The sequence below is a fragment of the Rattus norvegicus genome, chromosome 3, assembly GCF_021556685.1.
Source record: "Rattus norvegicus strain SHRSP/BbbUtx chromosome 3, alternate assembly SHRSP_T2T, whole genome shotgun sequence".
Taxonomy (NCBI): Eukaryota; Metazoa; Chordata; class Mammalia; order Rodentia; family Muridae; genus Rattus; species Rattus norvegicus.
Genome location: NC_141536.1, coordinates 140,132,258 through 140,158,245, shown reverse-complemented (window position 1 = coordinate 140,158,245; position 25,988 = coordinate 140,132,258). Strand labels below are relative to the sequence as shown.

The window sequence follows — 25,988 nt, the reverse complement described above, 5'->3', positions numbered from 1 at the left end:
TATGGTGAGTTAAAAGGTGGTTTACTTTAGTAAGAATATAACACTTGCTTCTTGAAGAGAAATTATAATTTCCGTAATTTTCAAAGAACAGGATTTACAAGCCTAATTTTTATTTTTCTAATGTTTTTTAAAAAATCATACAAAGGTGAAAATTGCACTCCGAACTTCAGGACACCTTCTTCTGGGAGTCGTTCGAATCTACAACAGGAAGGCAAAATACCTTTTAGCAGATTGCAGTGAAGCGTTTCTTAAAATGAAGATGACATTTCGCCCAGGTATACACCCAATGTTATTTTGTGTCACTATTGATTCTCTTTGGAATTTTCATGTTGGCTGGTCTCTTTTATTGGGAGCATACTGTAATTTCAGGTGAATATAATGAATATAAATTTCATTTTGGCTGAATCTTAAGATTCCATGAAGATATAGTCTTTCCCTCGTTCTTTTCCTGTGTTTGTAGGAAATAGTTATGCTTCCAAACTTGTTATGACTTCTGTATTAATATAAAATATACTTAAAGTCATCACAATTGTATAAGAAACTGATATACTTTTTAAAATTTTATTTAATCTTTTTTTTTACACTCCAGATTTTATCCCTCTCTGGGTCCACTCTTTGACTATTCCACATCTCATACCTCCTCCTCACCCAGTCTCCATGAGGATGTCCCCCCACCCCCTCTCCATTCCCTGGAGCCTCCAGTCTCTTGAGGGTTAGGTGCATCTTCTCTGACTGAACCGAGACTCAGCAGTCCTCTGCTGTCTATGTGTTGGGGGCCTCATATCAGCTGGTGTATGCTGCCTGGTTGGTTTGGTTCATTGAGACTGCTGGTCCTCCTACAGGGTTGCCCTCCTCCTCCGTTTCTTCCAGCTTTTCCATAATTCAACCACAGGGGTCAGCAGCTTCTGTCCATTGGTTGGTTGTAAATATCTGCCTCTGACTCTTTCAGCTGCCTGTTGGGAATTTCGTAGGGCAGTCTTGGTAGGTTCCTTTTTTGTTAAACACTCCATAGCCTCAGTAACGGTGTCAGTCCTTGGAGCCTCCCCTTGAGCTGGATCCCACTTTGGGCCTGTTGCTGGACCTTCTTTTCCTCAGGCTCTTCTCCATTTTTGTCTCTGCAGTTCTTTCAGATAGGAATAAGTATGGGTCAGAGTTTTGACTATGGGCTGTAAACCCTATCTCTCACTTGATGCCCTGTCTTTCTGCTGAAGGTGGGCTCTACAAGTTCCCTCTATCCACTGTAGGGCATCTCATCTGAGTCCTGAGAGTCTCTCACCTCCCAGGTCTCTGGTACATTCTGGAGGGTTCCTCCATCTCGTACATCCCGAGATTGCCTGTTTTCATTCTTTCTGCTGGTCTGAGGGGCTTCAGTCCTTTTCCCACCCAATACCTGATACCTGTCCCCCCTTTTTTTTTTCTGGAGCTGAGGACCGAACCCAGGGCCTTGTGCTTACTAGGCAAGCGCTCTACCACTGAGCTAAATCCCCAACCCCCCTGTCCCCTTTTCTACCCAAGAAACTGATATGCTTATTTTTAATGGGTCATTTAGTTTGCCATACCTGTTTTTTTACTTTATGAGAACAAAATTATTGACAAAATGTAAACATAGAATTCTTGAGAGTCTTAAATTGCATAGTAATTATGAAGTATTATCAAAATTCCTAGTCATTCTTCAGTGTTGGGTTTTTTATATGTGTTATAAATATAGTGCCTGGGTTGGGGATTTAGCTCAGTGGTAGAGCGCTTGCCTTGGAAGCGCAAGGCCCTGGGTTTGGTCCCCAGCTCCGAAAAAAAAAAAAAGAGTAGAAAAGGACTCATTTAATGGGGCTGGGGATTTAGCTCAGTGGTAGAGCGCTTACCTAGGAAGCGCAAGGCCCTGGGTTCGGTCCCCAGCTCCGGAAAAAAAAAAAAACAAAAAAAAAACAAAAAAAAACAAAAACAAAACAAATAAATATAGTGCCTAAAATTTAAAATGTATACACGCATCATTTCCTATTCCCTAGATAAAGGCCTTTCCTCCATTACTAGTCTTCAAGCTCCCTAAAGGAGGCATCTTTATTGTATACATTTCTCTAAGCTCTTACAGCACTTGTGTTAGTGCCTTTCATATACCATCCCTCCATCAACATTCATGGACTCCACTGATAACTTTTTTTAATCTTTCTCATTTAAAATAGTTTTTAAGTCTTTAGGTAGACTTATTATGCACTATGTTTTACATGCTCATTTATTATATATGTATATCATAAATATTTATTGACTCTCATGCTTTGTGCTTGACATGATTGATGTTAGGCTTTGGAATACAAAGACAAGCAATATAAATAGGTCTTTTTCAGTCAGATGAGGAAATCGGATAATGAAAATATTTTAAAAACTTGCTACAATAATTACAGATCGTGGGCATGCTGAGATTAAAGGCATGTGCCACTGAGCCCATTAGTGATCGTGTTGTAAAGGAAGCAAGATCTACAATAGAAAATACCAAGAGTTCATTTTCCAGGATAGTTGGAGAAAACCTTTGTGAGGGGATAGAAGTCAAACTCACACTTGAAAAATGAGAAGTACTCATATACATATGTATGCAATATAGGCAAATGAATCTACAGGTACAAATGTCTCGAGGTGGAAAAGAAATATTTGCCCTTTTCAGGGAACAAAAAGGCTAGAATGTATGTGGAGTCTAATGGTGGAGGAGAGTCTCCATAGAGTGCAGGGCTACAGAGTTAATTTATTCATGCTTAAATCTTTAAGCATGAGAACTATCTGATCTCTTTACTTTTGATGACTGTTACTATGGATACTTCCCAAAAAAACAGGCCGCTGAGGGGCAGAAGTGCATATAGGGAAGCCCATGAGAGATGATAAAGATTTATTGGAAATTTAATGTTTCATAAGGGACCACTGATTATTGTGTTTCTTTTTCATTGTTTTCAGGACTGGTTGACCTCCCCAAAGAGAATTTTGAAGCAGCTTACAACACTATCACATTACCAGAAGAATTTCATGATTTTGACATCTACAATACAAAGTAAATTAGTTTGCTTTCTTGATGTTTTATTGTTTTCATATTCAGATTTGATGAAGGCAACTTCAGTTAGAAAACAACTGAACAAGCACAAACGACAAAGGCTTAAATTGCAGAAATTCCAAAGTACAAAACCAAAAATGTCTCCTTGATTGAATAATGTTTGTAGTATTGGCAGTAAATGTTCATCTAGTAAATATTAGTTAAATAAGTGCCTTTCGTACAGCAGGCTCAGTTCTAGGCAGTGACGAGATACCAATGAATAAAACAGTTCCTAGCCTAATGGATCTTATATTTTCATTAGTATTATAGATAATAACAAGTAAACATGCAATATGAAGATAAATATTGAGACAAATAAATAAATATAAATAATACGATTGTCAGGGAAGGATTTTCTGATAAAGTAAGAGCACAAGCCTGGAGGAGCTAAGGGAGTAAACTTATACAGCAAGACAGAAGAATGTTCTAATGGAAATACCCAGTGAACTAAAAAGTCTCAGAGGGAATGGCCGAGAACCAAGTGGAAAGGCACAGAGTCCACTGGACATGTTCAGGCGCAGCAGGAATGGAAGTGAGATGGAGTGGAATGAAAGAAAGACTGAGGAGTAAAGGAATGAGGTCAGAGAAGGAGCAAGAGGTGCAGGTGACATAGGGTTTGGAGGCTACAATAGGGTTTCTATCTTGCCGGAGGAGTATGCACAAGGTTTTCAATAGAGAACAGAGGAGTGACCAGATCTCACTTGGTCTCAGCAGGCTCCCTCTGGCTGTTTCACTATAAAGGGAAAAGAAAAGAAAAGAAAACCACGAGATTATTATAGTAATCTGAATGAAGTAGTATTGGACCAATTTTCAAACTTCACTTTATTAATACACATAATTAAACAGTAGCAGTCAAATTAATGGATATGTATGGAAAGCAGAGTAAATATGATGTTCATTAATTAAATGTACCCCTAAAGAAATAATGACTAACTTGGGGCATAAAATGGAGCTAACCCCTTACTGAAACCAGGATAACTAAGGATGAAGGTTGAGGAAGGAGAGAGAAGGAAGTGAGGTTTTTGGACAACATAATTTGGGTCTGAGTTCATGTGTATGTTTCTCTGATTTCACATGTTGAAACCTAATCCCCATGGTGTTGGTACAAATGATGGGAACCTTTGAACATGATAAGGTTTTGAAAGCTGAGAGCCCTCCTTAATGGGGTCAGTGACATCATAAAAGCGGCCAAGGAAGCGCTCGTACAGTTCTACTGTCTGAGGATACAGATAGTAGAAAAGCGTTGGCTATGGGAATAGGCACGTACTAGATACTACATCTGTGATGCCTTGATCTTGGCCTTCCCAAACTCCAGACCCATGTGCAATAAATTTCTGTTTATAAATTACCCAGTTCTTGTCAGAGCACTGACAAAGAAAAGCCAAAGTTAAGATGCCACAAATTCAGTCTTTGCTTCCTGGTTCATAGAAGGCCGTCTTTCTACATCCTTACCTGGTATAAGATCAAGATGACAGTGCAAGGCCACACACGAATTCTGTTCATGAAAACAGAGCCTTCATGACATGGTTGCTTCTTAAAGGCTCATCTCTTAATAACGTCACTCTCAGAAGCAGCTTTCAATATCTGGACCTGGAGGGAACTCAAACATTCAAGCCATAGCAAGGGTGACTATCTATTCAAATGTACAAGAAAGATAGTGCCTGGAAACCGCCACTGGATTTATTAACCCAAACATTACTTGTGTCTATGTGTATCTGACAGCTCATGCTCAGGAAAATACTACTGAAAAAATTTAAAAAAAAAAACTTTTATTGTAATCTGCTTGTAAGTTTTTTTTCAATAGCTTATAAAACCACATTGTTCTTCTCACGTATTTCCTAAATATGTTTCTCTATAGTGATATTGATATTTCAGAGCCCCTTGCTCAGAACCAAAGTAGACCAGAGGAAATCACACTTAGAGAAGAATATAGCACTGATCTACTTTTCCAAACGGGGAGCTTTGGTGAGACTACTTGAGAAACTAAAATTGTAAAATGTCATCAGTTTTATTTGCATTGTTGTCTGAAAACAGTGTTAGTAGAGGTGTCTATAGAATGGATGTTCTCGTGCATAAAAATAGTCTGCAAATGGTTTTCTTTTCTTTTGCCTGTTCTAAATGCTAATACTCTGTCTTCTGGTGAAATTATTTTATCATTGTGCAAACATTTTTTATGAATTCTACTTCTTAAATTTCTTATATGTCAGGTGCTCTAATAGACAAGAACAGTACTAAATTTAAAGATATAAGTTCTGGGTGATGACAAATGCCTATACTCCCAGCTAGTTCTTTATAGTAAGAGCCTGTCTCCCTTAAAAAAGAAAAGCACGGGGTTGGGGATTTAGCTCAGTGGTAGAGCGCTTGCCTAGCAAGCGCAAGGCCCTGGGTTCGGTCCCCAGCTCCGAAAAAAAGAAAAAAAAAAAAAAAAAAAGAAAAGCAGTTTCTGCTCTCAAAGGAGACATCCAAATTAACAGTTGGTATAGTTTGTGTGTGTGTGTGTGTGTGTGTGTGTGTGTGTGTGTGTGTGTGTGCGCGCGCGCACGCGCGCACGTGTGTGTGTGTGCAAGTGTGTGTATGCTGCATAAAATTTCTTCAAATATATTTTCTTCAACGTTTGATGGTTATAACAGATTTAAGTCCGCTTGAGAGTGAGGAAGGAGAAATGCTACCACAGTAATAACATACAGTTTGATTATGAAACATGAAATGCTTTTTTTTTGAAATGTTAAACTATGTTTGGGTAAGGCATATGGTTTTTGGTTTGTTTTGATTGAGTTTTTTAATTCGTGGGGTTTTTGTTTGTTGTTTTCAGGACAGGATTTCTCTGTGTAACAATCCTGGCTGTCCTGGAACTCACTTAGTAGGTCAGGCTGGCCTTAAACTCACAGAGATCTGCCTGCCTCTGCCTCCTGAGTGCTGGGATGCCTGACTAGGCATAGGTATTTTAAAATGAAGTTATACAGTGTAACCCAACTATTACTTCTAGCTTTTGTCTCATGTCATAGTTACATAATTTTTGTATTGCTCTACAAGGTTCATGAGAATGCTGTGTTTATCTTGATATTCGTTCAGTGTTCAAAGCATTGGCCATAGGAAGATGGCCTAAACTTGTTTTGGGACAGGGATGTGGAGTCATGCAAGTAATGCCTGAGCTACATCGCTGACCTCCATTTCCTGTCCTATCCCCTCTATAGCGCTTGCTATCTGTCATGTGTCTTAATCTGTGGTGAAGGACACCTGTTGTCAATTTCCAATTTGTGCTGTATTTGTATAAACTGAGTCAATTATTAGATTTGAAAGTGAATCGTTAGAAGTTTAAAAAATCAGAAATAAAAATTCAAGTCTATAGTTAAAAATATATATATACATAATTATTCTGCTGAATTATTATAAAACTTTTTTAAGTTCTTGGCAAGCCTGGTATTTGGCTGTGTATTCCAGGCTAGCCTACAGTTTGCAACAACACTCCTTTCTCAGCCTCCAAGTATTGAGATTACAGGTATGCATCACCATACCTGGGGGTTAAATATTATTATTTTTTGTTAGATATGAAACTACATTTTCTGTCAGCTTCAGAGTAGTGCTGATTGATACGTCGTTGTTGTTGCTGCTGCGCTGTTGTCGTTGTTTGGTTGGGTTGGGTTGGGTTGGGTTGGGTTTTTCTGAGGCAGGGTTTCTCTGTGTAACAGCACTGGCTGTCCTGGGACTCCTTTAATAGACAAGGCTGGTCTTGAACTCACAGAGATCCTCCTGTCTCTGCCTCCTGAGTGCTGGAATTAAAGGCATGAGCCACTGATTAATTTAAAAAAAACTTTTGAACTGTCTCTTATATCTTCTTTCTACTTCTTTTTTTTTTTTTTTTGGTTCCTTTTTTCAGAGCTGGGGATTGAACCCAGGGCCTTGCGCTTCCTAGGCAAGCGCTCTACCACTGAGCTAAATCCCCAACCCCCTTCTTTCTACTTCTTAACTGCAGCGTTATATTACCCTCCTGAAAAATCACCCTCTATTTTCTTCCCTGGAAGAGTACTTGTCTTCAAGCTCTTTGGTTGTTCACCTATCAGTCCTCTGCCTAAGCACCTGTGACCATATCAAACCCCTGAAATTCCTTTGCCTCTCCTCATTGCCCTCTACCAATTCACTGCTTCTCTGTTTGTTTTGTTTTAGCCTTATAGGCATTTTCCTCTACTGAAGCATACATTTTACCATCTACCCAGTACAACACAGTTGTTCACATTTTCTACCTTCCATCACTCAAATCAATGGACAAACATGTTAGTCTATCAGTAGGCCTAGGTTTGAATCTGGACTTTGTCGATCAGTTTGTGTATACTCAGCAGATGACCTAGCTGAGCCTCATGGCCCTGTCTGTAAAGTTGTGATCCTGATAGCAATATCACAGCTTTGATTTTTTATTCTTTTTTTTGTTCCCTCCAACAGTATGTGATTTTTCTCTTTGAACCTTAAGAAATATTTCATATTAATATTTTCTGTCCTAGATTACAATATAAAATTGGAGGTTCTTATTATTTCTTCTCTGTAATCTCTGGGTGGATGGATAGACAGACAGACAGACAGACAGACAGACAGACAGTCTGTCTCACTGCTTAACCCAGTCTTACCTGTTACTCAGATTGGCTTGCTGCACTTTTCGAGTACTGGAATTAACTGTGCAGCGAATAATCAGTTTCAAGAGTCTGACTCTTGAAACGTTGAACACTCAGAACTTAGTGTCTTGTTTCTAAGTGTTGTTCTCATATTGACTAAGCCTGGTTTTCATTTTAGGAGAGAGCTGCACCTGAATGATTCAAACATGTTCTTAATTCTTTCCTAAACTGTCATTTAGTCCATTTAGCAAATCCTTAATCCAGTGTGATGTATGTCTATACGGATATTCAATATGGGTGGTGCTTCATGATTTTTGCTGTATAACAACTAACATGGGTTACTGGAAGGGAGAGAAGACCAACATCTAATCTCAAGGGTTCGAAATCATGGACATAATGATTTTAAAATCCAAAGAGTAGAAAGAACATGCCAGAGCCAACTCTAGGTCCTCTGTAGCTATCAGTATAACCTAATGACAAACTATCTGGCTTCAAGCCTTTCATGATGTTTTCTTATTTGTGCAATGAGAATCATGTCTTCTGCTACATAATATAATTAACTAAGTGCTGGGCTAGTGTTGGCTGGCTGCCTGTGTTCTTTTTAGTATTCCATCTCCAACTTCTAGTATATTCTATAAATATTTACTGAATGGATATTAGAACCCAATTCCTTAATATTTTAACATATCTTTCTTTTTGAGGTAGAATTTCTCTTTGTAGCCCTAGGTCCCAAATTCTTGTTAGGCATAAACTGTTGAAGCAGTTGTCTATATGAAATGATATGAAATAATACGTGGTTAAACAGAATGTGACCAACACAGTGTACGGGGAATAAATTTAGTCCCACAGCATTTTGACCTTCCAGGATATAGTTAAACTATGTCATAACTATAATTACTAAATGCTCTGGCATTTTTCCTATTGTATTAGGAGAATATTAAACTTGAAATCTAGTCTATGTGTCTTCTATCAGATATTTCAATAATTTTAAAGCTTTTATTTTCCTTATAGAATAGGATGAGCTATACTAGATAGTATCTGTTTCCTCTAACTCTGAAAGTATATGTTTGTATGATTAGCTTGACACTAATGATGTGCATTTATATAGGGGATGAACCTGAACTCCTCAGAAGACATAGCTTCTTTGATGACAACATATTGATGAACTCCAGTGGTCTTGTAGTTGAGCATAGTTCTGGAAGCCTCACTGAGGAAAAATCTTTGTTCTTTGACAATGGAGATGGATTTGGAGACGAAGGGGCTGCAGGAGAAATGATTGGTACGCTTTCTGTCCATAAAAATTAAATATTTATTTTAATCAAATCACTGTAAAGCATCTGTTTTATTACATCAAATTGAATTTTTAGTGCTTGTAAGCCAACTTATTTTTCACATTATGTTTTCAAAGTCTAAGTATTTTTAGACTAGGCCTAAATTAATAGTCATCTGTTTAAACACATTTCTATGGAAGCTATTAATTCCTGCCTATTTTTATTTGTATTCTTGATTTTTTGAAAGGAGAAGTGAGATTAGTATACAAAGTATACTATATTATGTACTGGTAATGTCTTCTTTAATACAAATTCTGAAATAGATATTCTTGTATTCTTATTGTAGCATTTTATATTTAAATTACAATATTTGTATAAATACATAATTTGGAGAGACACTGAGAAAATAAAAGTATATATTTTAAAGGTTATTAATTAATCTGAAGTACATTTACAGATTTTTTCCATTTTGCATTAAAAGTCTAGTTAACAGTCAGGCAGAGCAGCTCATTCCTGTAATCTTAGCATTTGGGAAGCTAAGGCAGAAGAATCATGAGTTTAAGGCCAGCCTAGACTATGTAAGGAGTTCTAGGTCAGTATCCTACATAATGAAACTTGTCTCAGAGAGAGAGAGAGAGAGAGAGAGAGAGAGAGAGAGGAGTAGGGAAAGAAGAGAAGAGGGGTCAGAGATAGAAGTGTGGTTATCCCTCCTGTAAACCCAGGGCTTCCTAAACTTTTTCCATCCACAACATCCTTTGCCCAAGAAATTCCTACATGGTCCTGGGTATATAGGTTTATAAAACATGTATACAAAGGGTTGGAGAGAGAGAGAGAGATCAGTGGTTAAAAGCACTGGTTCAGTTCCCAGCACCCACATTAAGGCTTGCAACCATCTGTAACTCCAGATCGAGGAAATCCAAAGTCGCCTTCTGTCTTCTATGGGCACTGCGTGCATGTGGTGCAGACATATATACAAGCAAACACCCAGACACATGAAATTTAAAAATATATTTAAAATGTTTTAAAATTTCTATACAAACCAAGTATTAACTGAAAAATAAATTAAAGAGATGTATTCTGAAACAATTACTTAGTATACTATATCATTTTACCCCTTGTTAAAATAAATACACATGAAATGGAGGTGATGCTTGTTTTCTTTTTTTTTTTTTCTTTTTCTTTTTTTCGGAGCTGGGAACCGAACCCAGGGCCTTGCGTTTGCTAGGCAAGCGCTCTACCACTGAGCTAAATCCCCAACCCCGATGCTTGTTTTCTTACATTAAGCCAAACTAAGTCTCGGCTAAACGATTGATGCTGCAGGATGTAGAGCCTTTTCAGTGTTTTCAAAGTTTACCAATATTTCAATTTTAGAATTTGTAATGCTGAGTTTGTAACACTTCTTTGCATAAGTAGTCATACAAGATGATATAAGTATGTTTAGTTATAATCTAAGAATGTGCTATTTACGAGGAGATATGATAGGGAAGTATTAAATGTATTTACTGTAATTAAGTCATTATGCTTCTGTTGGAACAGAAAATGTTGTACACATAGTAAAAACAGTGAAATTCATAACATACAGTAACTTTGAATCTGTACCAAGATATTTCAGACCGTGTTCATGACATTGTATGACACATGTTAGCACACATAGTGCAAAGTGCACATTGTGTGTCCAGACCCAAGGCCACTGTAAAGTGGTGCAGTGAAGCATGGGTGAGCACTGCCAGAATACACTTGATGGTTGATTGGTTCTCCTTGTGGCCATAACCTTCACATCACGCTACCCTTCCTAATTCAGTTATGTGACCCCGTATGGAGTAAAAACAAATAGTTTAAGAAGCTGGAGTAAAGTGTCTTATGTGAAATAATGCTAGTAAATGTTTAATGAATAAAAATATTTGTTTACGCTTTTAAAGACCATCTATTGCAAGATGAGAATACCTTTTTCGAAGACACATACTTGAACAAAGAAGTTTTTCTGCCTCCTGAGGTTCCCAGTAGTGTGATGGGTATGTTGGAGTCTTCTGCATATAAAATGTACAGATGCTGATGTTCAAATCAAGTTTCGGAACTTGTTAGTTTCAGCAGGACTGCAATGGAGAACACTGTCCTTCAAATTCAGTTATAGCCCAGGAAGTTAGATTCTGAAAAGGTCGTTAACCAGGGCTGGCTTTCATAGATCACATATATTCCTCCCAAGTAGTATGCTTTCAAATCACAAAAAGTAATATATGCTATATGGAAAGAGAAATTATCACCATTAATAAATAATTAGAGAGAAATTATAAATTTTTCAATTGAAAAAGTTTTTTCTTTTATGGTGCCTTTATTAGTAGAACCAGGTAATTCAGATGACCACTATATACCTGAAGATGAAAAAATAAATGAAATAACATTAATATCAAATACTTGAAATCCTTATCAGAGTATCTCAGATAAGTTAAGGCCTTTAAGATAGAAAATTTTCCTTAAGTATTTAAAGCCTACTTAACCACATTTTTGTTTTTCCTCAGTGTTTGATATTATATTTGCTTTCTAGAACAGTAATCAAAATTAGAAATATAAAAATTATGGCAATCAAGACTTAGCTATGGTTCTTTGTAAATCCGTTGATGGTTCAAGCGAGCATAAATGTTTTGGTTGTTGTAGACATTTATATTGGAAAATATTTTTGTTTTCATTTCTGCTGTGATGTAGCCCAGCCTGAGATATTTCATATGAAAAACAGGATGATATTACTTGACATTCTAATGTTGTAGGACCCAGATCATTGTTACTGAACCTCTTTGCCTATGTTAACATTCATGATTCTAAGAATTTAATGTATCATCCCAGCTAGCAATGTGTCCTCAACAATTCTTTATTTCTCATATTCTCTTCTAATGTGTAGCATAGTCCTATGTTTTTGTTTTTTCTTTTATGGTGCCTTTATTAGTAGAACCAGGTAATTCAGATGACCACTATATACCTGAAGATGAAAAAATAAATGAAATAACATTAATATCAAATGAAGAAGAAGGATTTACTCTTGACCCAATTGATGGTTTAGGTAAGAGATTTCATGTTTTTATTTTTATGTTTGGTGCCCTGATATCTTAATTGTTTTGAGATATGCTGGTGGGGGCTGACCCAGCATCCCATTTCCCAAGGAAGACAGCAAAGGGGATATGGAGTCAGCAATAGGGACCTAAAGCTACTTACGTCTGGCAATCTAACTCTTTCTTGCTAATCCAGAGCCAAAAAGCTACTGGCTTCTGGCAGTTTAACCCCTTCTTAAATATCATCAAAGGATTAAGAAAAAAGTGTAGTTTCTTGGGCTCTTTTCTCTTTGGCTGAAGCCCCCCACATACATACACACACACTTCTCCAGACAAAAGGCTCAGGTATACACTTGAGTATGTGTGTTCTCTCTCTCTCTCTCTCTCTCACTCTCTCACTCTCTCTCTCTCTGTTCAGGCCTGACTCCCTGCTTCATCAGTTTTACAAGTGCACATGCATACTTATGTGCATACACATATACCTACATATATATGTCTATACATACATACAGACATACATATATGCATTTGGTGGATGGAGCAGAGCCCCAACAGCCACACTATGTTTATTTTCTCAGCCTTTCTTAGACAAAAGTTCTTTGTAAAATTACCTCATAGATAAAATGTTTCACAAATGGGAATTATAGAAGGATATCTATAGTAAGTTCAGAGCAGTGTTTCCTTCCGTAAGCTCATTATAAGTTCAAAGCAACAGTTCCACATGGCCTTGCTTTTTCATAGTGCACACTGTGGCTTCATCCTTGGATCTGACCTAGAGTGAGTGTCTTTCCTTGATCACAAATCTGTCCCAGACCCATTTCTCTTCCTAGTGTAATTTACAAAAGCTCATTGTAGTCCTTATCATGTAGCCTTTACTTACTATTCTATGATGGGCGCATCCTATTCTTTTTTTTTTTTTTTTGGTTCTTTTTTTCGGAGCTGGGGACCGAACCCAGGGCCTTGCGCTTCCTAGGCAAGCGCTCTACCACTGAGCTAAATCCCCAACCCCCCTATTCTTGATCCTAACTTCATTACGCTTTTCTGACAAAACAACTAAAACCATCTCCTCACATTTTCTTTCTAAAACTATTTGAATCAAATTAGGAATTCTATAAAGTAATTAATTCATCTAAGCATTAATTCATGAAAGTTCATCTTCATGTTGACCTGCAAGAAATTTGCCCAACAGAGTGGGCTGATGCCTAGGAATCACTAAGCTATGTAATAGTAGCGGGAAAGGCACATCAGCAGCGAGAAGCATCCCTGGGACAAAGTCTCTGAGGCTGTGCCTCTCCATATTGCACCCATTGCAGCCATGCAAAATGGTGGCCATCTCCAGGAAACTCACTTGCTTGCCATAGCCTTTTCTAGATGGCTTCTGTCAATATGTAAACAATCCATACAACACTATAGAGGGCTGCCAGCGAGGTAATAGCATTGGGCATTAAACAGAAGAAGAACATGAAAGAAATCTTAGAGAATTCTCTATCACATTTAGTCCTATTCAAATCATAGGGCCAGTTTGGGAGAGTGGAAACTTAAAAACAAGTTCAATTCATAGTATTTTCAGCTTTACTAAATAAAAGCTTGACCTCTGGTATGGAATTAGCTGGCTACTTTGAATTCATATATGAAGTTCAGTGTGGAGGTGAAGTACACTAGAGAGATACACACTAATATCTTGAAACATCCTTTTACACATTTAAAAGCGAATAGAAAGGCTCCAGATTCTTGACCCTTCCCCCTTTGCTGAGCTTCTTTAGTTGCCCCCTACAAGTGAACAGAGTCCCTGCTGAGCATCCTCTAGCAATGCCTTGAAAATGGATCAGCTCTTGACTGCTCAGATGCTCCAGCTTGGCAAAACCTTTACGGAGCATGTTTTCAGAGAACAGAAATATTCATTTTCTTCCCACTGCAGCCCTGAAGATTATCTGTGACTTTTAAATTATTTATTAGACAAGAATATCATTTTACAAAACTTTCTAAGTCCATGTACACCTGCTTCTCTCTAGATATTGCTGATAGAAGGAAAAGGAAGAAGAGAAGGTTGCTCATCGATCCCGTCAAGGAGATAAGCAGCAAGACTATGCATAAGCAGCTTACTTCCTTCATGGACACTCTCATGGTTCTGGACCTCGCGCCCCCCACGCAGAGACTCATGATGTGGAAGAAGAGGGGAGGAGTGGAGACGCTTCTGTCAACTGCTACCCAGGATTTAATCAATGAAGACTTGAAAATGGTGATTGTTTCCATCTTTTGCATGAATATGATATTTGTTTGTTTATAAATAAATATTTCCTCATTCACAACATAATTGGACACGTGGGAAAAAGAAACCTTTGCTTTCAAACTTAATTTGTTTAAAAAATATATACGAATGGCTTTTACTTTTATTTTTCTTTTCTTTTTCCAGAGACAGAGTCTCACTAAGTAGCCCTGGCTGTCCTGGAACTTACCATGTAGACCAGGCTGGCCTCAAATATACAGAGATGCGCCTGCCTCTGCTTCCTGAGTGCTGAAAGTAAAGGTGTGTGCCACCATGTCCAGCTTGAAAAAAAAAAAGAGTCTATGAGCAGCTTTTACTTTTCTAGCGTATGGGCTTGTGCTTTACTGAGTTGCTTTAGTATAAAATTGAGAATATAACGTGTTGTTACAGTTGTTCGCAAATTGCTTCCTGTCCTCGGACTATAAACTTGCAAAGTTGACACTGAAGGAGTCATTAAGGAAAGAAGTGGGAAACCAGCACATTCTAGGTGAGACTTCGTAGTTCTCTTAATGTCAAGGGGAAGGTTGCATAAACAAAAAATTGAATTTTATGTTCCAGAAAGAAAACTGGGTTCAAATCTATATTTTCCGATATCTCTATAGAAGAATATCTTAAGTTAAAATATTACCTTAGTAGAGCAGTTTTCTGCTTTTCACATTCATTTCTGCCTCCGCACTACTGAAATGAAGAAATATAGGCCAAGCCTGATGTCACACCCAACTATAATATGTGCTTATAATATGTGAGACCCTAGGTTTAATCCCCAGTATCCTCTCCACACGTGTACAGAAAAATGAAATACATCTTTTCTCTTTCTTAGCTCCTCCACTCCAAAGGCAGTATTTGTAAATTCTTTTAAAAGAAAGTCTTTGTGTCTAGCAGAATGTCATTTTAAAATAACCTGAAATATATAGTGATAAGGCTAGTGCTTAAATAACATGACTACTCTGAGACAGAGATCACTGTCTGCCCACCTAAAATAAAGTTGGCAGATTGTTAATAATCACTCGTTGTTGTGACAGTTATAAAGTAATAAAACCTGTGTGATGAATAAGCTTCCTCTTCCCAGTGACCATTTCTGAAGACATTAGGATTTACAGAGTAAGTACGCCATGATGAGCTTACACTACCCTGCTGTCTTTGAGTGGATATGTGAGAGTGCACGAGGACGGATGGCCGGAAGATGACGGGGAGCGGGAATGATGAAGAAGCTGAGAAGGGGAAGGGAAGATAGAAATTGTGTGAGACTTGGGGGAGTGTAAGAAAGTCATGCACTCCTTACTGAGATTCTTGGATTCCAAGTGACTGGTCGGAAGTTTTCTTTTTTGCATAGCCATATCCCAGATCAGGTTTGAAATGCACTTTGGTAACATTTTCTTTCCTTCTTTATGATGAAGATCCCTCAGTGGTCGAAGAGCCAAACTCCCACAGTGAGTTAGGTCAACCCCAAGATGGGAAGGATGTGACTGACGAATCTATGGGTAGCTTTCAGGAGAACATCAACAGGAATATTAACTCTAAGGTGAGTTAACCAGACAGAATCATGTTTGTGATTGTTCATAATTTCATACTGAAATGTTTTATGTGACATAATAAATGATTTGTTTGAATCTGGCTTTATATAGAGAACCCTACATTTCATGAGTTTCATGGTCCCTTAGAACTCTAGCCAGATCCTTGTAAATTGTTTCTTACCATCTTTTTCTTCTAAGAATAACATTCCCAACCATCTTGACCTTCAATTTGAAAGATTATCTAAAAGTCTATGACCAAAACAAAATAACTTTGTCACTCTGAAGAAACAGGAAAACTAAAATCTTTTTTGAGGACAGTTTTTTTTATTTGAAAAGCATAATTATTTACAAACAGAAAAATTATGCTTTAAAATATTTTTCTCTGCTGGGTGTGGAGGCTCATGCCTTTAATCCAAGCATTTGGGGTAGAGTCAGGTAGATCAATGAGTTTGAAGCCAGCCTGGCCTATAGAGTCCCAGAATGGCTAGGACTACACAGAGAAACCATGTTTCAGAAAAATAAAATATTTTTCATCTGTCATTTAAGTATTATGGCCTTACTGATAAAGTAAACCAATGCTTTCCAGGGCTTTTCCGTCATCATTGTAATTTTTTCTAGCAAAGAAGGGTTCTTGTTTGGGGTAAGAAAATACACATACAGGAAGGCGCACAGTTAGAAAGACTCCCGGAAAAACAGGGAAGGGAGAAACTTGGGAGGCAGAAGCCTTCATCAGTGTATCCTGATAACCACTGAGGGAATTCAGTGAATTCCCACATTGAAACTGGGTGCCTGGAGGAAAGAGTTCCAGGATAGATGAAAACAAGACGGGCTTTGCTAGATGACGATAATAGACTGAATACAGATGCCATGAGTTGCCATGCTAGCTGTATTTTGGGGGCTTGGGCATTTTCTAGAATTTCCTAGAATGCAGCTACTGAAATTCTTATTAGGAACACTTGTTTAATTTATGATTTGGGAAAGGAAAGTATCATTGCATTTCTCAACTACTTATTAGCAAAATAGATATTTTTCCATGTGCTGGACCAGTTCTTTTGACTTTTACTCCTAGTCTATGCACTAATTTTCAGTTCTAGTCTTACTTTGTTTTCAAAATGGTGAAGAAATAGGAAATACAGTAAAGCGTGGGAGCACATTGTGAGTTGGAGGAATAGAACATGCTGATTCTGATTGATCATTTTAAAACCTCATAAAACAATTTTTGTGTACAGTGACTATGAATTTGACATTATTTAAAATATAGAATATTCATAGATATTGAAAAGAGAGCATGATATGGCTCTCAAGTGTATATGCTAAAGAATAAAGAGCAATGCCTTCTAGTTACTAAAGTATTTGAAGCTGAAAAAAGTGAGGAAAGTATATTAGGAAATGTTTCTGACTTACTCGAGATCAGAGGCGGCAGCTGGGGAGTGGATTAGTGACAGGTTAGGGGGAAAGGGGCCAATGCCTTAGAGCAGTGGACTGAGGAGGAGATGATGGAGAGCACAACATTTCTGACCTCACATTATCCTCCTTCCTTTGTTTTGGATCCCCTTCTGGAGGATTGTATGTATGTATGTATGTAGGTATGTATGTATGTATGTATGTATGTATGTATGTATGTATGTATGCATGCATTTGCTTCAGTGACCACTCTAGTGGCAGAGTCCCATTACAGCCCTCACTCTCACCCCCTCTACTCGCCCATTCTGGTTTCTTTCATGCCACAGAATCCTGGTGTTGGCCTCAGTAACCGCTAAACAAAATGCTTGAGAGGGAAGTGGTCTCAGGAGCCCATCAGGAGAGGCTCGCAGTGGAGAGGAGAAATGCAGAAGTAGTGTGCAGGGTTCTTCATGTGTGGGTCATATAGAAAAAGAATATTTAAATTAGAAACTGATTATCTTGGGCTTCTCAGAAAAGTAAATTTGAAAATATAGTTAGTATGTTTAGGCAGTTTGAGAAATGTCATTTGTTAATAAATCATTTAATTGAATCGAGCTGTTAATTTTATAACCACTAACAAATTACTGTAATTTCTGATCTTTAGCAGGACATCCTCGAAATGATTTCTCCAGCTGCTGAAGGCTTTTCTTTGGTGAGTGCCTCCTCGGCCCAAGAAAATCATCCAGCTGAATTGGTAAGTATATTTGTAGTCTTCGGGTGACTTTCATATTTAATTAATTAATTGTTTTTAGATTTAACATAATTTTATTCCAGGGCAGAATGGTATCCATGGGGATGGGGAGCTTCCCTTCTCAGAGGGCGAGGAGGAACAGAGAGATGGGGGTGTGAGGGTGGGACTGGAAGGAGAGGAGAGGTGGCCATGGTCAGGATGTAAAGTGAATAGGCAATAAAATTAAGGGCAGTGTTAAAGAGAATACTATGTGACAGCAGTTGATACACATGGAAATCTGACCTCTAGCGCCTTTGCTTTCAAATGGTGTCAGAGTGTCGTTATTACAGTCAGCTCTGTCATCTATAGCATCGTTTTCCTTTTTTTTTTTTTTTTTCTTTTCTCTTTTTCGGAGCTGGGGACCGAACCCAGGGCCTTGCGCTTGCTAGGCAAGCGCTCTACCACTGAGCCAAATCCTCAACCCCCCCCATTTTCCTTTTTTAATAGTTGTTCAAATTACATAAGTTATTCATCTCTGGTGTTAAATTATAAAAGAATATTTAAAATATATTTATATATTAAAATATGAAAAATAAAGTCAGATAATGAAAATTTGTCTGCTCAAAGGGCCACATTTCGATAGCAAATCCAAAAATTTGACTCACTGACTCCAGATGCATTACTACCTGGTTTCTTTCTGGTGTTTTTTTTTTTAAAGATATATACATATAAAAAGAAATTTTTAAAAAAGATTTAAATTTTTTTCACGAGTGTTTTGCCAGTATAAAAGTATACCACATACATTCCTAATGCTCTAAGGGGCCAGAAGAGAGTGTTAGGTCCCCCAAAACTCCAGTTACGGTAACTGTGAGCCACCTGTGGGTGCTGAACCCAGGTTTTCTGCAAGAGCAGCTAGTGCCATCTCTCCAGCCTGAGTTACTTCTTTGAACCTTATCCCAGTTGTTTAGTAAATACTATTAAATCACCTATTAAGTCCTAGCATTAACTTTTTAGATTTTTTTAAATTTATTTATGTGCAGGAGTGTATGCCTATGTGAATGTACAGGCACCTTGTGCATAACAGGTTACTAAAGAGGTCAGAAGAGGCCTGGGGTTACAGAAAGTTGTCAGTTACCTGATGCGATGCTGGGAAACCAAACCAGATCCTCTTCAAGGGCAGCAAGAATTCTTAATTTGTTTCCTTGTTTTGTTTGCTATTGCTTATTACGGCCAACCTGGCCTAGGAAAACTGATGAAGTACATCAGAACTGCATCTCATCCACAGCCTGCTCCACTTGTCGTGTTATGGTTGTTTTTATGACACAGATCAATAACCCCCCCCCCCGAGCCAAGATCTCATTCTCAGCTCAGAAGGTGTAGTTTGTAAGAAATTAGGCTAAGTTCTTTTAAAAGGGTTCCTACTCAAGTTTTTAATCCTGAGCTGTCTTTTGGAGCGATTCAGCTTTAAAGACAGAAGAGTAAACCTAGTCACATGACAGGACAGGCAGTAACCTAGTCACAGGACAGGACAGGCAGTAACCTAGTCACATGACAGGACAGGCAGTAATCTAGTCACAGGACAGGACAGGCAGTGAATTAGCTCTATTCACAGACAAAGCGCCTCAAAATCTGAGGCATCTCAAGCCATTTTTAAGGGTGTTTATGTCATCAGCTAAGCTCAGATAGGGGCCTTACAACTTTGCTAACTTCACTTTTCAACGTTCATAAAGGCACAGCTCTGGGCTGCATCAGCAGTGAGACTGCACAGTCTCCTCTGATCTTCTCATCAGAAGACGTGATGGGGGTGAGGTACAGAGTTGCACAGGTTTTTGTTATGTGACAAAGCTTTTGTTGGGGAGACACCAACTCACTCGAGACAGGGAACCCACAATAGACCAAAGCATGGATATCACCAAAGTCTAGCTTAGGGAACCCGTGGGTTTACTGGGGTCACTTACAGGAGCATGTGTGTGGTTCCTTAGCTCTCCTGCAGAATGGAACGCTTTGCTCTCCAGTAAACTGTTAAACAACAGTCGTCCTGTATTTCTGTCGTTCTCTTCATCAACGCATGCATTTTTTGGCAGGACTGTGTTACAGTTTTGTTTCTCTAATAGCTAATACAATGCTTGGTTAATAGTAAACACTCAGTAAAACTTGTTTAAGTGAACTATTTATTGATCATTCAAACAGGAGTCATCAGGCAGCAAGCAAAATACTGAGGCAGAAAAATGGAACCAAAGATTATTTCAAACATTAAATGAGTTACGGGTAAGATGGCATTTTATTTTATTCATTTACTGTCTGTATGCAGATGTAGTGTATATACACATGTATGTGCCCATTCTAGGATGGATACATGTATGTGCAGGTACTTGTGTATTGGTGGCCAGAAATTGATATGAAGTAGCTTCCTCAGTCACTCTCCACTTCATTTCCTGAGGCAGAGCCTCTCACTGAACTCAGTTTGCTAATTCTAGCTGGTCTAGCTAGTGAGCTTGCCCTGGAGATCCCTTACCTCTGACTACTGAGTGTTGGGGTTACCAGGCCCAGCCAGCATTGCTGTGTGCTGCAGCGGATCTGAACTCCCGTCCTTACATTTGCACAGCAAACACTTTATCCAGTGAGCCATTTCCCTAGCCCTTTATTTTTAGAATAAAAATAAATAATATATTAATCTAAGCATCTAGATATTTATGGAAACAAAACATTTTTTATGTTTTTGTTGAGGACAACAAAAGTCCACTGGCGTGAAATGGTTTTGAATAATATCCCTGGGGTTAAATATAGAAGAATAAGGTTATTAAAGGATGGCTAACAGTTTCTGTTTCAAAGATTATGTAAAAAATCAGTTTTCACTGAAGCTTCATAGTGTGATTACAGTTATTTTCATCTAAATGTTGGAGTTGTGTTATTTGGCTTATTACCTCTTTTTTAAACATTACACATACATGGGTGTTTTCCTGCATGTATGTCTGGGCAGTTTGCATGCAGCGCTTGCAAAGGCCAGAAGACTTTGGAGCGCACGAACGAGAGTTCCAGATGGTTGTGACCCTCCATGAGAACGAGCCTGGCCCTCAGCAAGATCAGCCAGTTCTTTTAACCACTGAGCTCTCCAGTCCTTTACTGCTTCCTTTGATCTCCTCGGTGTCTGTGTAACTATCCAGAAATATTTCTCCAGGTTCTTGGCAATGTAATAAAACCCACCGACCCGTCGTTCTCCATTCCCCTCAGAACGTCCTTTTGCATCTCTTCCTCTTGCTCTCATCCATACTCGTGACTCTGTTTCCACAGACACAGGGGAAGCTCCTGCTCTTCTTAGTTTCTCTTCTGTGCTTTGGCCTCTTACCTGAAATCTTTCTTGTAGTACTGTCCTCATGACTTCTCACGATGTGGTCTATAGCAGATAGCGACTTCGCAAACAATACCTGCAATTTTGTTTGTTTTTAATTGAGCTGGATTGGTTGTCTACATATAAAATACTTTAGCTGATAAAGTTCTGTGACATGTCCAGGATTCTTGTGTTGTTATTGAAGTCAGGAACAGTGCTGTTTTACGGTCATCTTGGTGACCTTTACTTTCTTTCTAGAAGCTCTTAGATCATTTTTCCCCCAATGCTCTGAAATTTCATGATGAGGCACTCTGAGGGGTTTTTGTTTTGTTTAAAGTTTATTGTATTGCCTTGTACTGAGTATTTTTAATCAGTATTTTTATATTCTAGGGCTTTTTAAATTTTGGACTTTCTGGTGCTGGAAAGATAGCTCAGTGGTTAAGAGCACTTGCTCCTCCAGAGGACCCTCATTTGATTCCCAGTATCTACATGGTAGCCTACAGCCATCTGCAGCTCCAGGTCCAGGGGGTCGAACGCCCTCTTCTGTCCTCCAAAGGCACCAGACACTGCACAACATGCATGCAGGCAAAACACCCAGAAACAAAATGTTTGTAATTAGACTTCCTTCTTGCTGGTTATCTTTTCTCTTCTTGGAGAATTTATACATCAGATAATGGTCCTTCCTTCTTTATTCCTTTGTATAAAACATTTTCATCTCTATGTTTTTCTTTGTATTTTTATAGTCTCTAAAGATACTTTGTGTCTAAAAACTTTGTGCCTTAGTTTTTGATAAAATTTGTTTTTTGTTGTCTGAAGTTTTGCTATTGTTTTAGTTTAGTTTTTAAAATTATTGACTATTTTGGTTCATGTAATCCCAATCTTTATTTAATTTTTAAAGGTCTTTACAGAGGTATGGTTGATAAGTAACAAACTATACATATTAAAGTGTTGTTCACTTTACCTAGTTTACTTAGTAAATGCATTTGCAATTATTTCACATATGAAAACTATCTCCACACTCAAAATAATGAACTTACTTGAAACTCCCTCACCTCCTCCTTCCCATGGTGTGAGACCCACTCCCTTCCCCAAGCGACCGCTAATGTGCTTTGTTTGTGTTATCCCGATCACTCTTTGTGTTCATAGTGAAAAACTTTAGCTTAAGATTGTATTGCTTTCTTTGGCCTTTTATTCTCTTTCTGTAATTAATATTAATAATAATATTATCATTAATTATATTTATAATATAAATATTAAATATTATAATTATTATAATAATTAAATAAATATTAATTAACTATTTTACTATTTCAATAAAATATTAATTACATAATGTATTATAACATATTATTATTATTATTATTATTTGCTCTTTAATGTTAGAACTCTTACTCAAATATTTAATGATGGCTGTGCCCACAGTGGACTGGACCCTTCCATATCATTCATTAATCCAAAAAAAAATGCCTTACAGACTGCCCCCAGGTCACTCTGATGAAAGCAGTTCCCAGATGTTCCCTCTACCCATGTTGACAAACAGGACAGAGTCAGGCCATCTTCCTGTACATCGTGGAGCACCACTTAGTCCCTATTTGCGGTTTGATGTGTTTCCCCTCCTCAGTATCCATGTCCCAAGTCCAAAGCCTCAGTAGTTGGTACTTGCCAAAATGGAACCTTCTGGCCTCCTGCAGTGTGTGGGTAGTCTCTGGTCTCTGTGGAGCTGTTGCATTGAGAGAGGGTCTGATTTCTACATTTGTGCTTTTGATCTCACCCCAATTCCTAACCATTGAGCTCTAATGACTCCAGTTCCCAAGTTTCCCAAGTTCTGTACCTCAGATTGGGCTGTTCTCTGCTGACTTTCTCGCAGATACTTACTGTCTTAGTTTGGGTTTTTATTGCTGTGAAGAGACATTATCACCAAGCACCTTTCAAATGAAAACATTTAATTAGGGCTGGCTTACAGTTTCAGTTTTATTACAAGTTTAATGCATTATCATGGTGGGAAGCATGGCAGCGTCCAGGCAGACATGGAACTAGAGGAGGAGCTGGGAGTTCTACACCTTGATCTATAGACAACAAAGGAGACTGTGTGTCACACCGGGAATACCCTGAGCATATCAGAAACCTCAAAGCCCATCCCCACAGTGACACGCTTCCTCCAACAGGGCCACAGCTACTCCAAACAAGATGGCACCTCCTAATAGTGCCACTCTCTATGGGCCAAGCATTCAAATATGTGAGTCTATGGGGACCATTTCTATAAAGCCACCACGCTTACCTTTCTCGATTCTGTGGATCAGCTGTATTTTCTACTTTCCTGATATCTCTCTCTCTCTCTCTCTCTCTCTCTCTCTCTCTCTCTCTCTCTCTCTCTCGTTATCTGTTTCTTTGCCTTCACTTAAAAACGTTTCTGTAGGAAACAGAAATACGCACACATGTTCTGTCTTATATATCTGGCACCTTAGGGCTTTCTTGTTTCGTTGTCTTATTTGGTTAATGTTTTTAGAATTTTTGAAGTCAAAAAGGCTGTCATGGGAGGAAAAGGCCACATAATCCACACCTGTCTCTCAAGGAAAGAAATAAATGAAGGTTGGGTGTGCCACTTTTGAAAGGTTAATAATGCTAGACTATGCATGTGGTTGAGAAAAAGCACAATGAATTATTTTCCCTATTAATGAGCAAGTACTTTATACTGTCAAAAACTTGCATTGACATTCCTAAACATGTCTTCCAATCACCCAAGGAGGGTGATAGGCATAGGGATACTGGCAAGTATTTTGTCCAGTATTTCTGGCTAAATAAAAACTATACATTTGTAGGAATGCAATTCCAAACCCTAAATTTCATTAAAGGTACTATCTTCCTCCACAACTCAATACCACATTGTATCTTGCTTATTTTCCAGTAGGTACGCAGTGAGGTTTAGAGAGCTCCAGACCCCTGCCACTGAAGCCTACAAATGCACTGCCACATTGACTTGAAGGTTATTCTGATGGCTTTAAGGAGAAGACAAGCATGGGCTGATTAGTCATTAAAACTGAGTCCTCAACAAAGTCCTGTGGGTCTTTTCCTGCTTGAAATACTAAACTAATTCCACTTTCCATAAGAAATGCTTATTTAAATGGGTTTGCTCTCAGCAACCTGTTATTTAAGCTTATTGGAGTCATTCTGTTTCCCTTTTTAAGGATATAATAGTTACTTATAAGAAAATTGCAGTATTTGTTGTTCATTACACATCCACAGACTGCTGTGCCTCTAAGGATTTTGTTCCTCTTCTTTTTTTCTCTTTTCTAATTATTTTCCCAGGAATTCAACAAGATGGGAATGCAGTTCTTTAGTTTGATAAAACTATGCAGAAACAGTGACCGGAAACAGGCAGCTGCCAAATTTTATACTCTTCTCATCCTGAAGAAGCATCGGGCAATCGAGCTGAGCCAGAGCGCTCCCTATGCAGATGTTATAGCTACAGTGGGACCAATGTTCCATAAGCTATGAAAGAGTCCACAGCACGCAGGTTCACACCGTCGCTCGCACTTCTGCATAGACTCTTCAGTTTGATGCAGAAGCCATCTGGAAGCAGCTGATGGCCATCCATTTCATAGACAGGCTGGCCTCCCTTTTTCTATCTGGAGGTCAGAACCAACACAGCCAGAGTTGGAAGCCTATGTGGAGACAGGTATTTTTTTTTAACCTAGCTGATTTGAATGTCTGTCATTTATTATTGCCCTGATCTGAATGTTGCATTTAGGTTGTGTGTAGGATACATTATAAAATACCTCCAGGAAACATTCAAGGCTATTTCTAAAACACTGCTTTACGTTGGGTTACTAAAGTTTGTGGGGCTAATGAATGGTTGATATTGTCTTACTTGTAGATATTAGTTTATTTGAGCTACTTTGTATCACTGATAGTGCCTAATTCCCTGGGTTTTAATCTAATACCCAATTATAAAGAGCCTCTTTGAATATATACATATATATTTAACTATAAGATGCAAATAGCAGAATTATTTTAAATATTTTTATTTTTAAATTAATAAAAATGTTTTTTTGATTTTTGGTATACAGATTAATATATATATTAAACACACATATCATAATCTATACATAGTCATATCATCTTTTAAGAAATTATTTTGGTTTATCACCTTGTGGAAGTTCCCCTGTTCTATAGCTAGCTTCTATTCTCCATGACTATACTTTTGTCTAGTTGGGAATGTTATATAAATGGAATTATATAGCATATAACCTTCTGAAACTGGTTTCTTTGACTCAGTTGCATTTCTTCATATGCAACCAAGTTCTTTCATATGTCGGTATTTTGCTCCTATCAAAGGCTGATAGTATTCTGTTGCCTGATTTTATCCATTAAAAGACTTTAAATATTTCCAATTTTATTATTACAGAGATGCAAGCATATGTAGTTTTATACATATAAGTGTTTATTTCTGTAAGAATAGCATTTCTGAGTCATATATAAATGTATATTTAACTTTATAACAAATTATTTGCCAGAGGTTATACCACTTTGCATTTAATAAAATATAAGAGCTTCAATTTACTTGTGATTTTGTTTGTTTATTGATACAGGGTCTCACTATGTAGCTATGGGTAGCCTGGAACTTTACTGTAGACCAGGCTGGCCTTGAACTCACAGAGATCACCTGTCTTTGCCTCCTAATTGCTGTGTGAAGGTATGTGCCACCATGCTTGTAGGCTTTATAATATTTTTGTACCTATATTCATTTTAACCCAATTTTTCTTTAAATAAAATATTAAAAT

At 38.0% G+C, this 25,988-nt stretch overlaps 1 protein-coding gene across 3 annotated transcripts in view; it reads left to right on the top strand.

Moving 5' to 3' along the window:
* Rad21l1 (RAD21 cohesin complex component like 1) overlaps positions 1 to 25,767 on the top strand; it is a 28,224-nt gene extending 2,457 nt beyond the window's left edge. Inside the window, exons 3-14 of one of the 3 annotated variants that reach the window (NM_001430750.1) lie at positions 146 to 275; positions 2,938 to 3,031; positions 4,929 to 5,035; positions 8,783 to 8,953; positions 10,865 to 10,957; positions 11,884 to 11,997; positions 13,999 to 14,225; positions 14,643 to 14,739; positions 15,650 to 15,774; positions 17,814 to 17,903; positions 20,070 to 20,147; positions 24,514 to 25,767. In NM_001430750.1, the coding sequence (NP_001417679.1) occupies positions 146 to 275; positions 2,938 to 3,031; positions 4,929 to 5,035; positions 8,783 to 8,953; positions 10,865 to 10,957; positions 11,884 to 11,997; positions 13,999 to 14,225; positions 14,643 to 14,739; positions 15,650 to 15,774; positions 17,814 to 17,903; positions 20,070 to 20,147; positions 24,514 to 24,702 (1,515 nt within the window). In that variant the 3' untranslated portion in view covers positions 24,703 to 25,767. The remainder of the gene's footprint in view (positions 1 to 145; positions 276 to 2,937; positions 3,032 to 4,928; positions 5,036 to 8,782; positions 8,954 to 10,864; positions 10,958 to 11,883; positions 11,998 to 13,998; positions 14,226 to 14,642; positions 14,740 to 15,649; positions 15,775 to 17,813; positions 17,904 to 20,069; positions 20,148 to 24,513) is intronic. The other 2 variants (XM_087654519.1, XM_087654520.1) reach the window with 2 other exon arrangements.
* Positions 25,768 to 25,988: the final 221 nt, after the last annotated feature.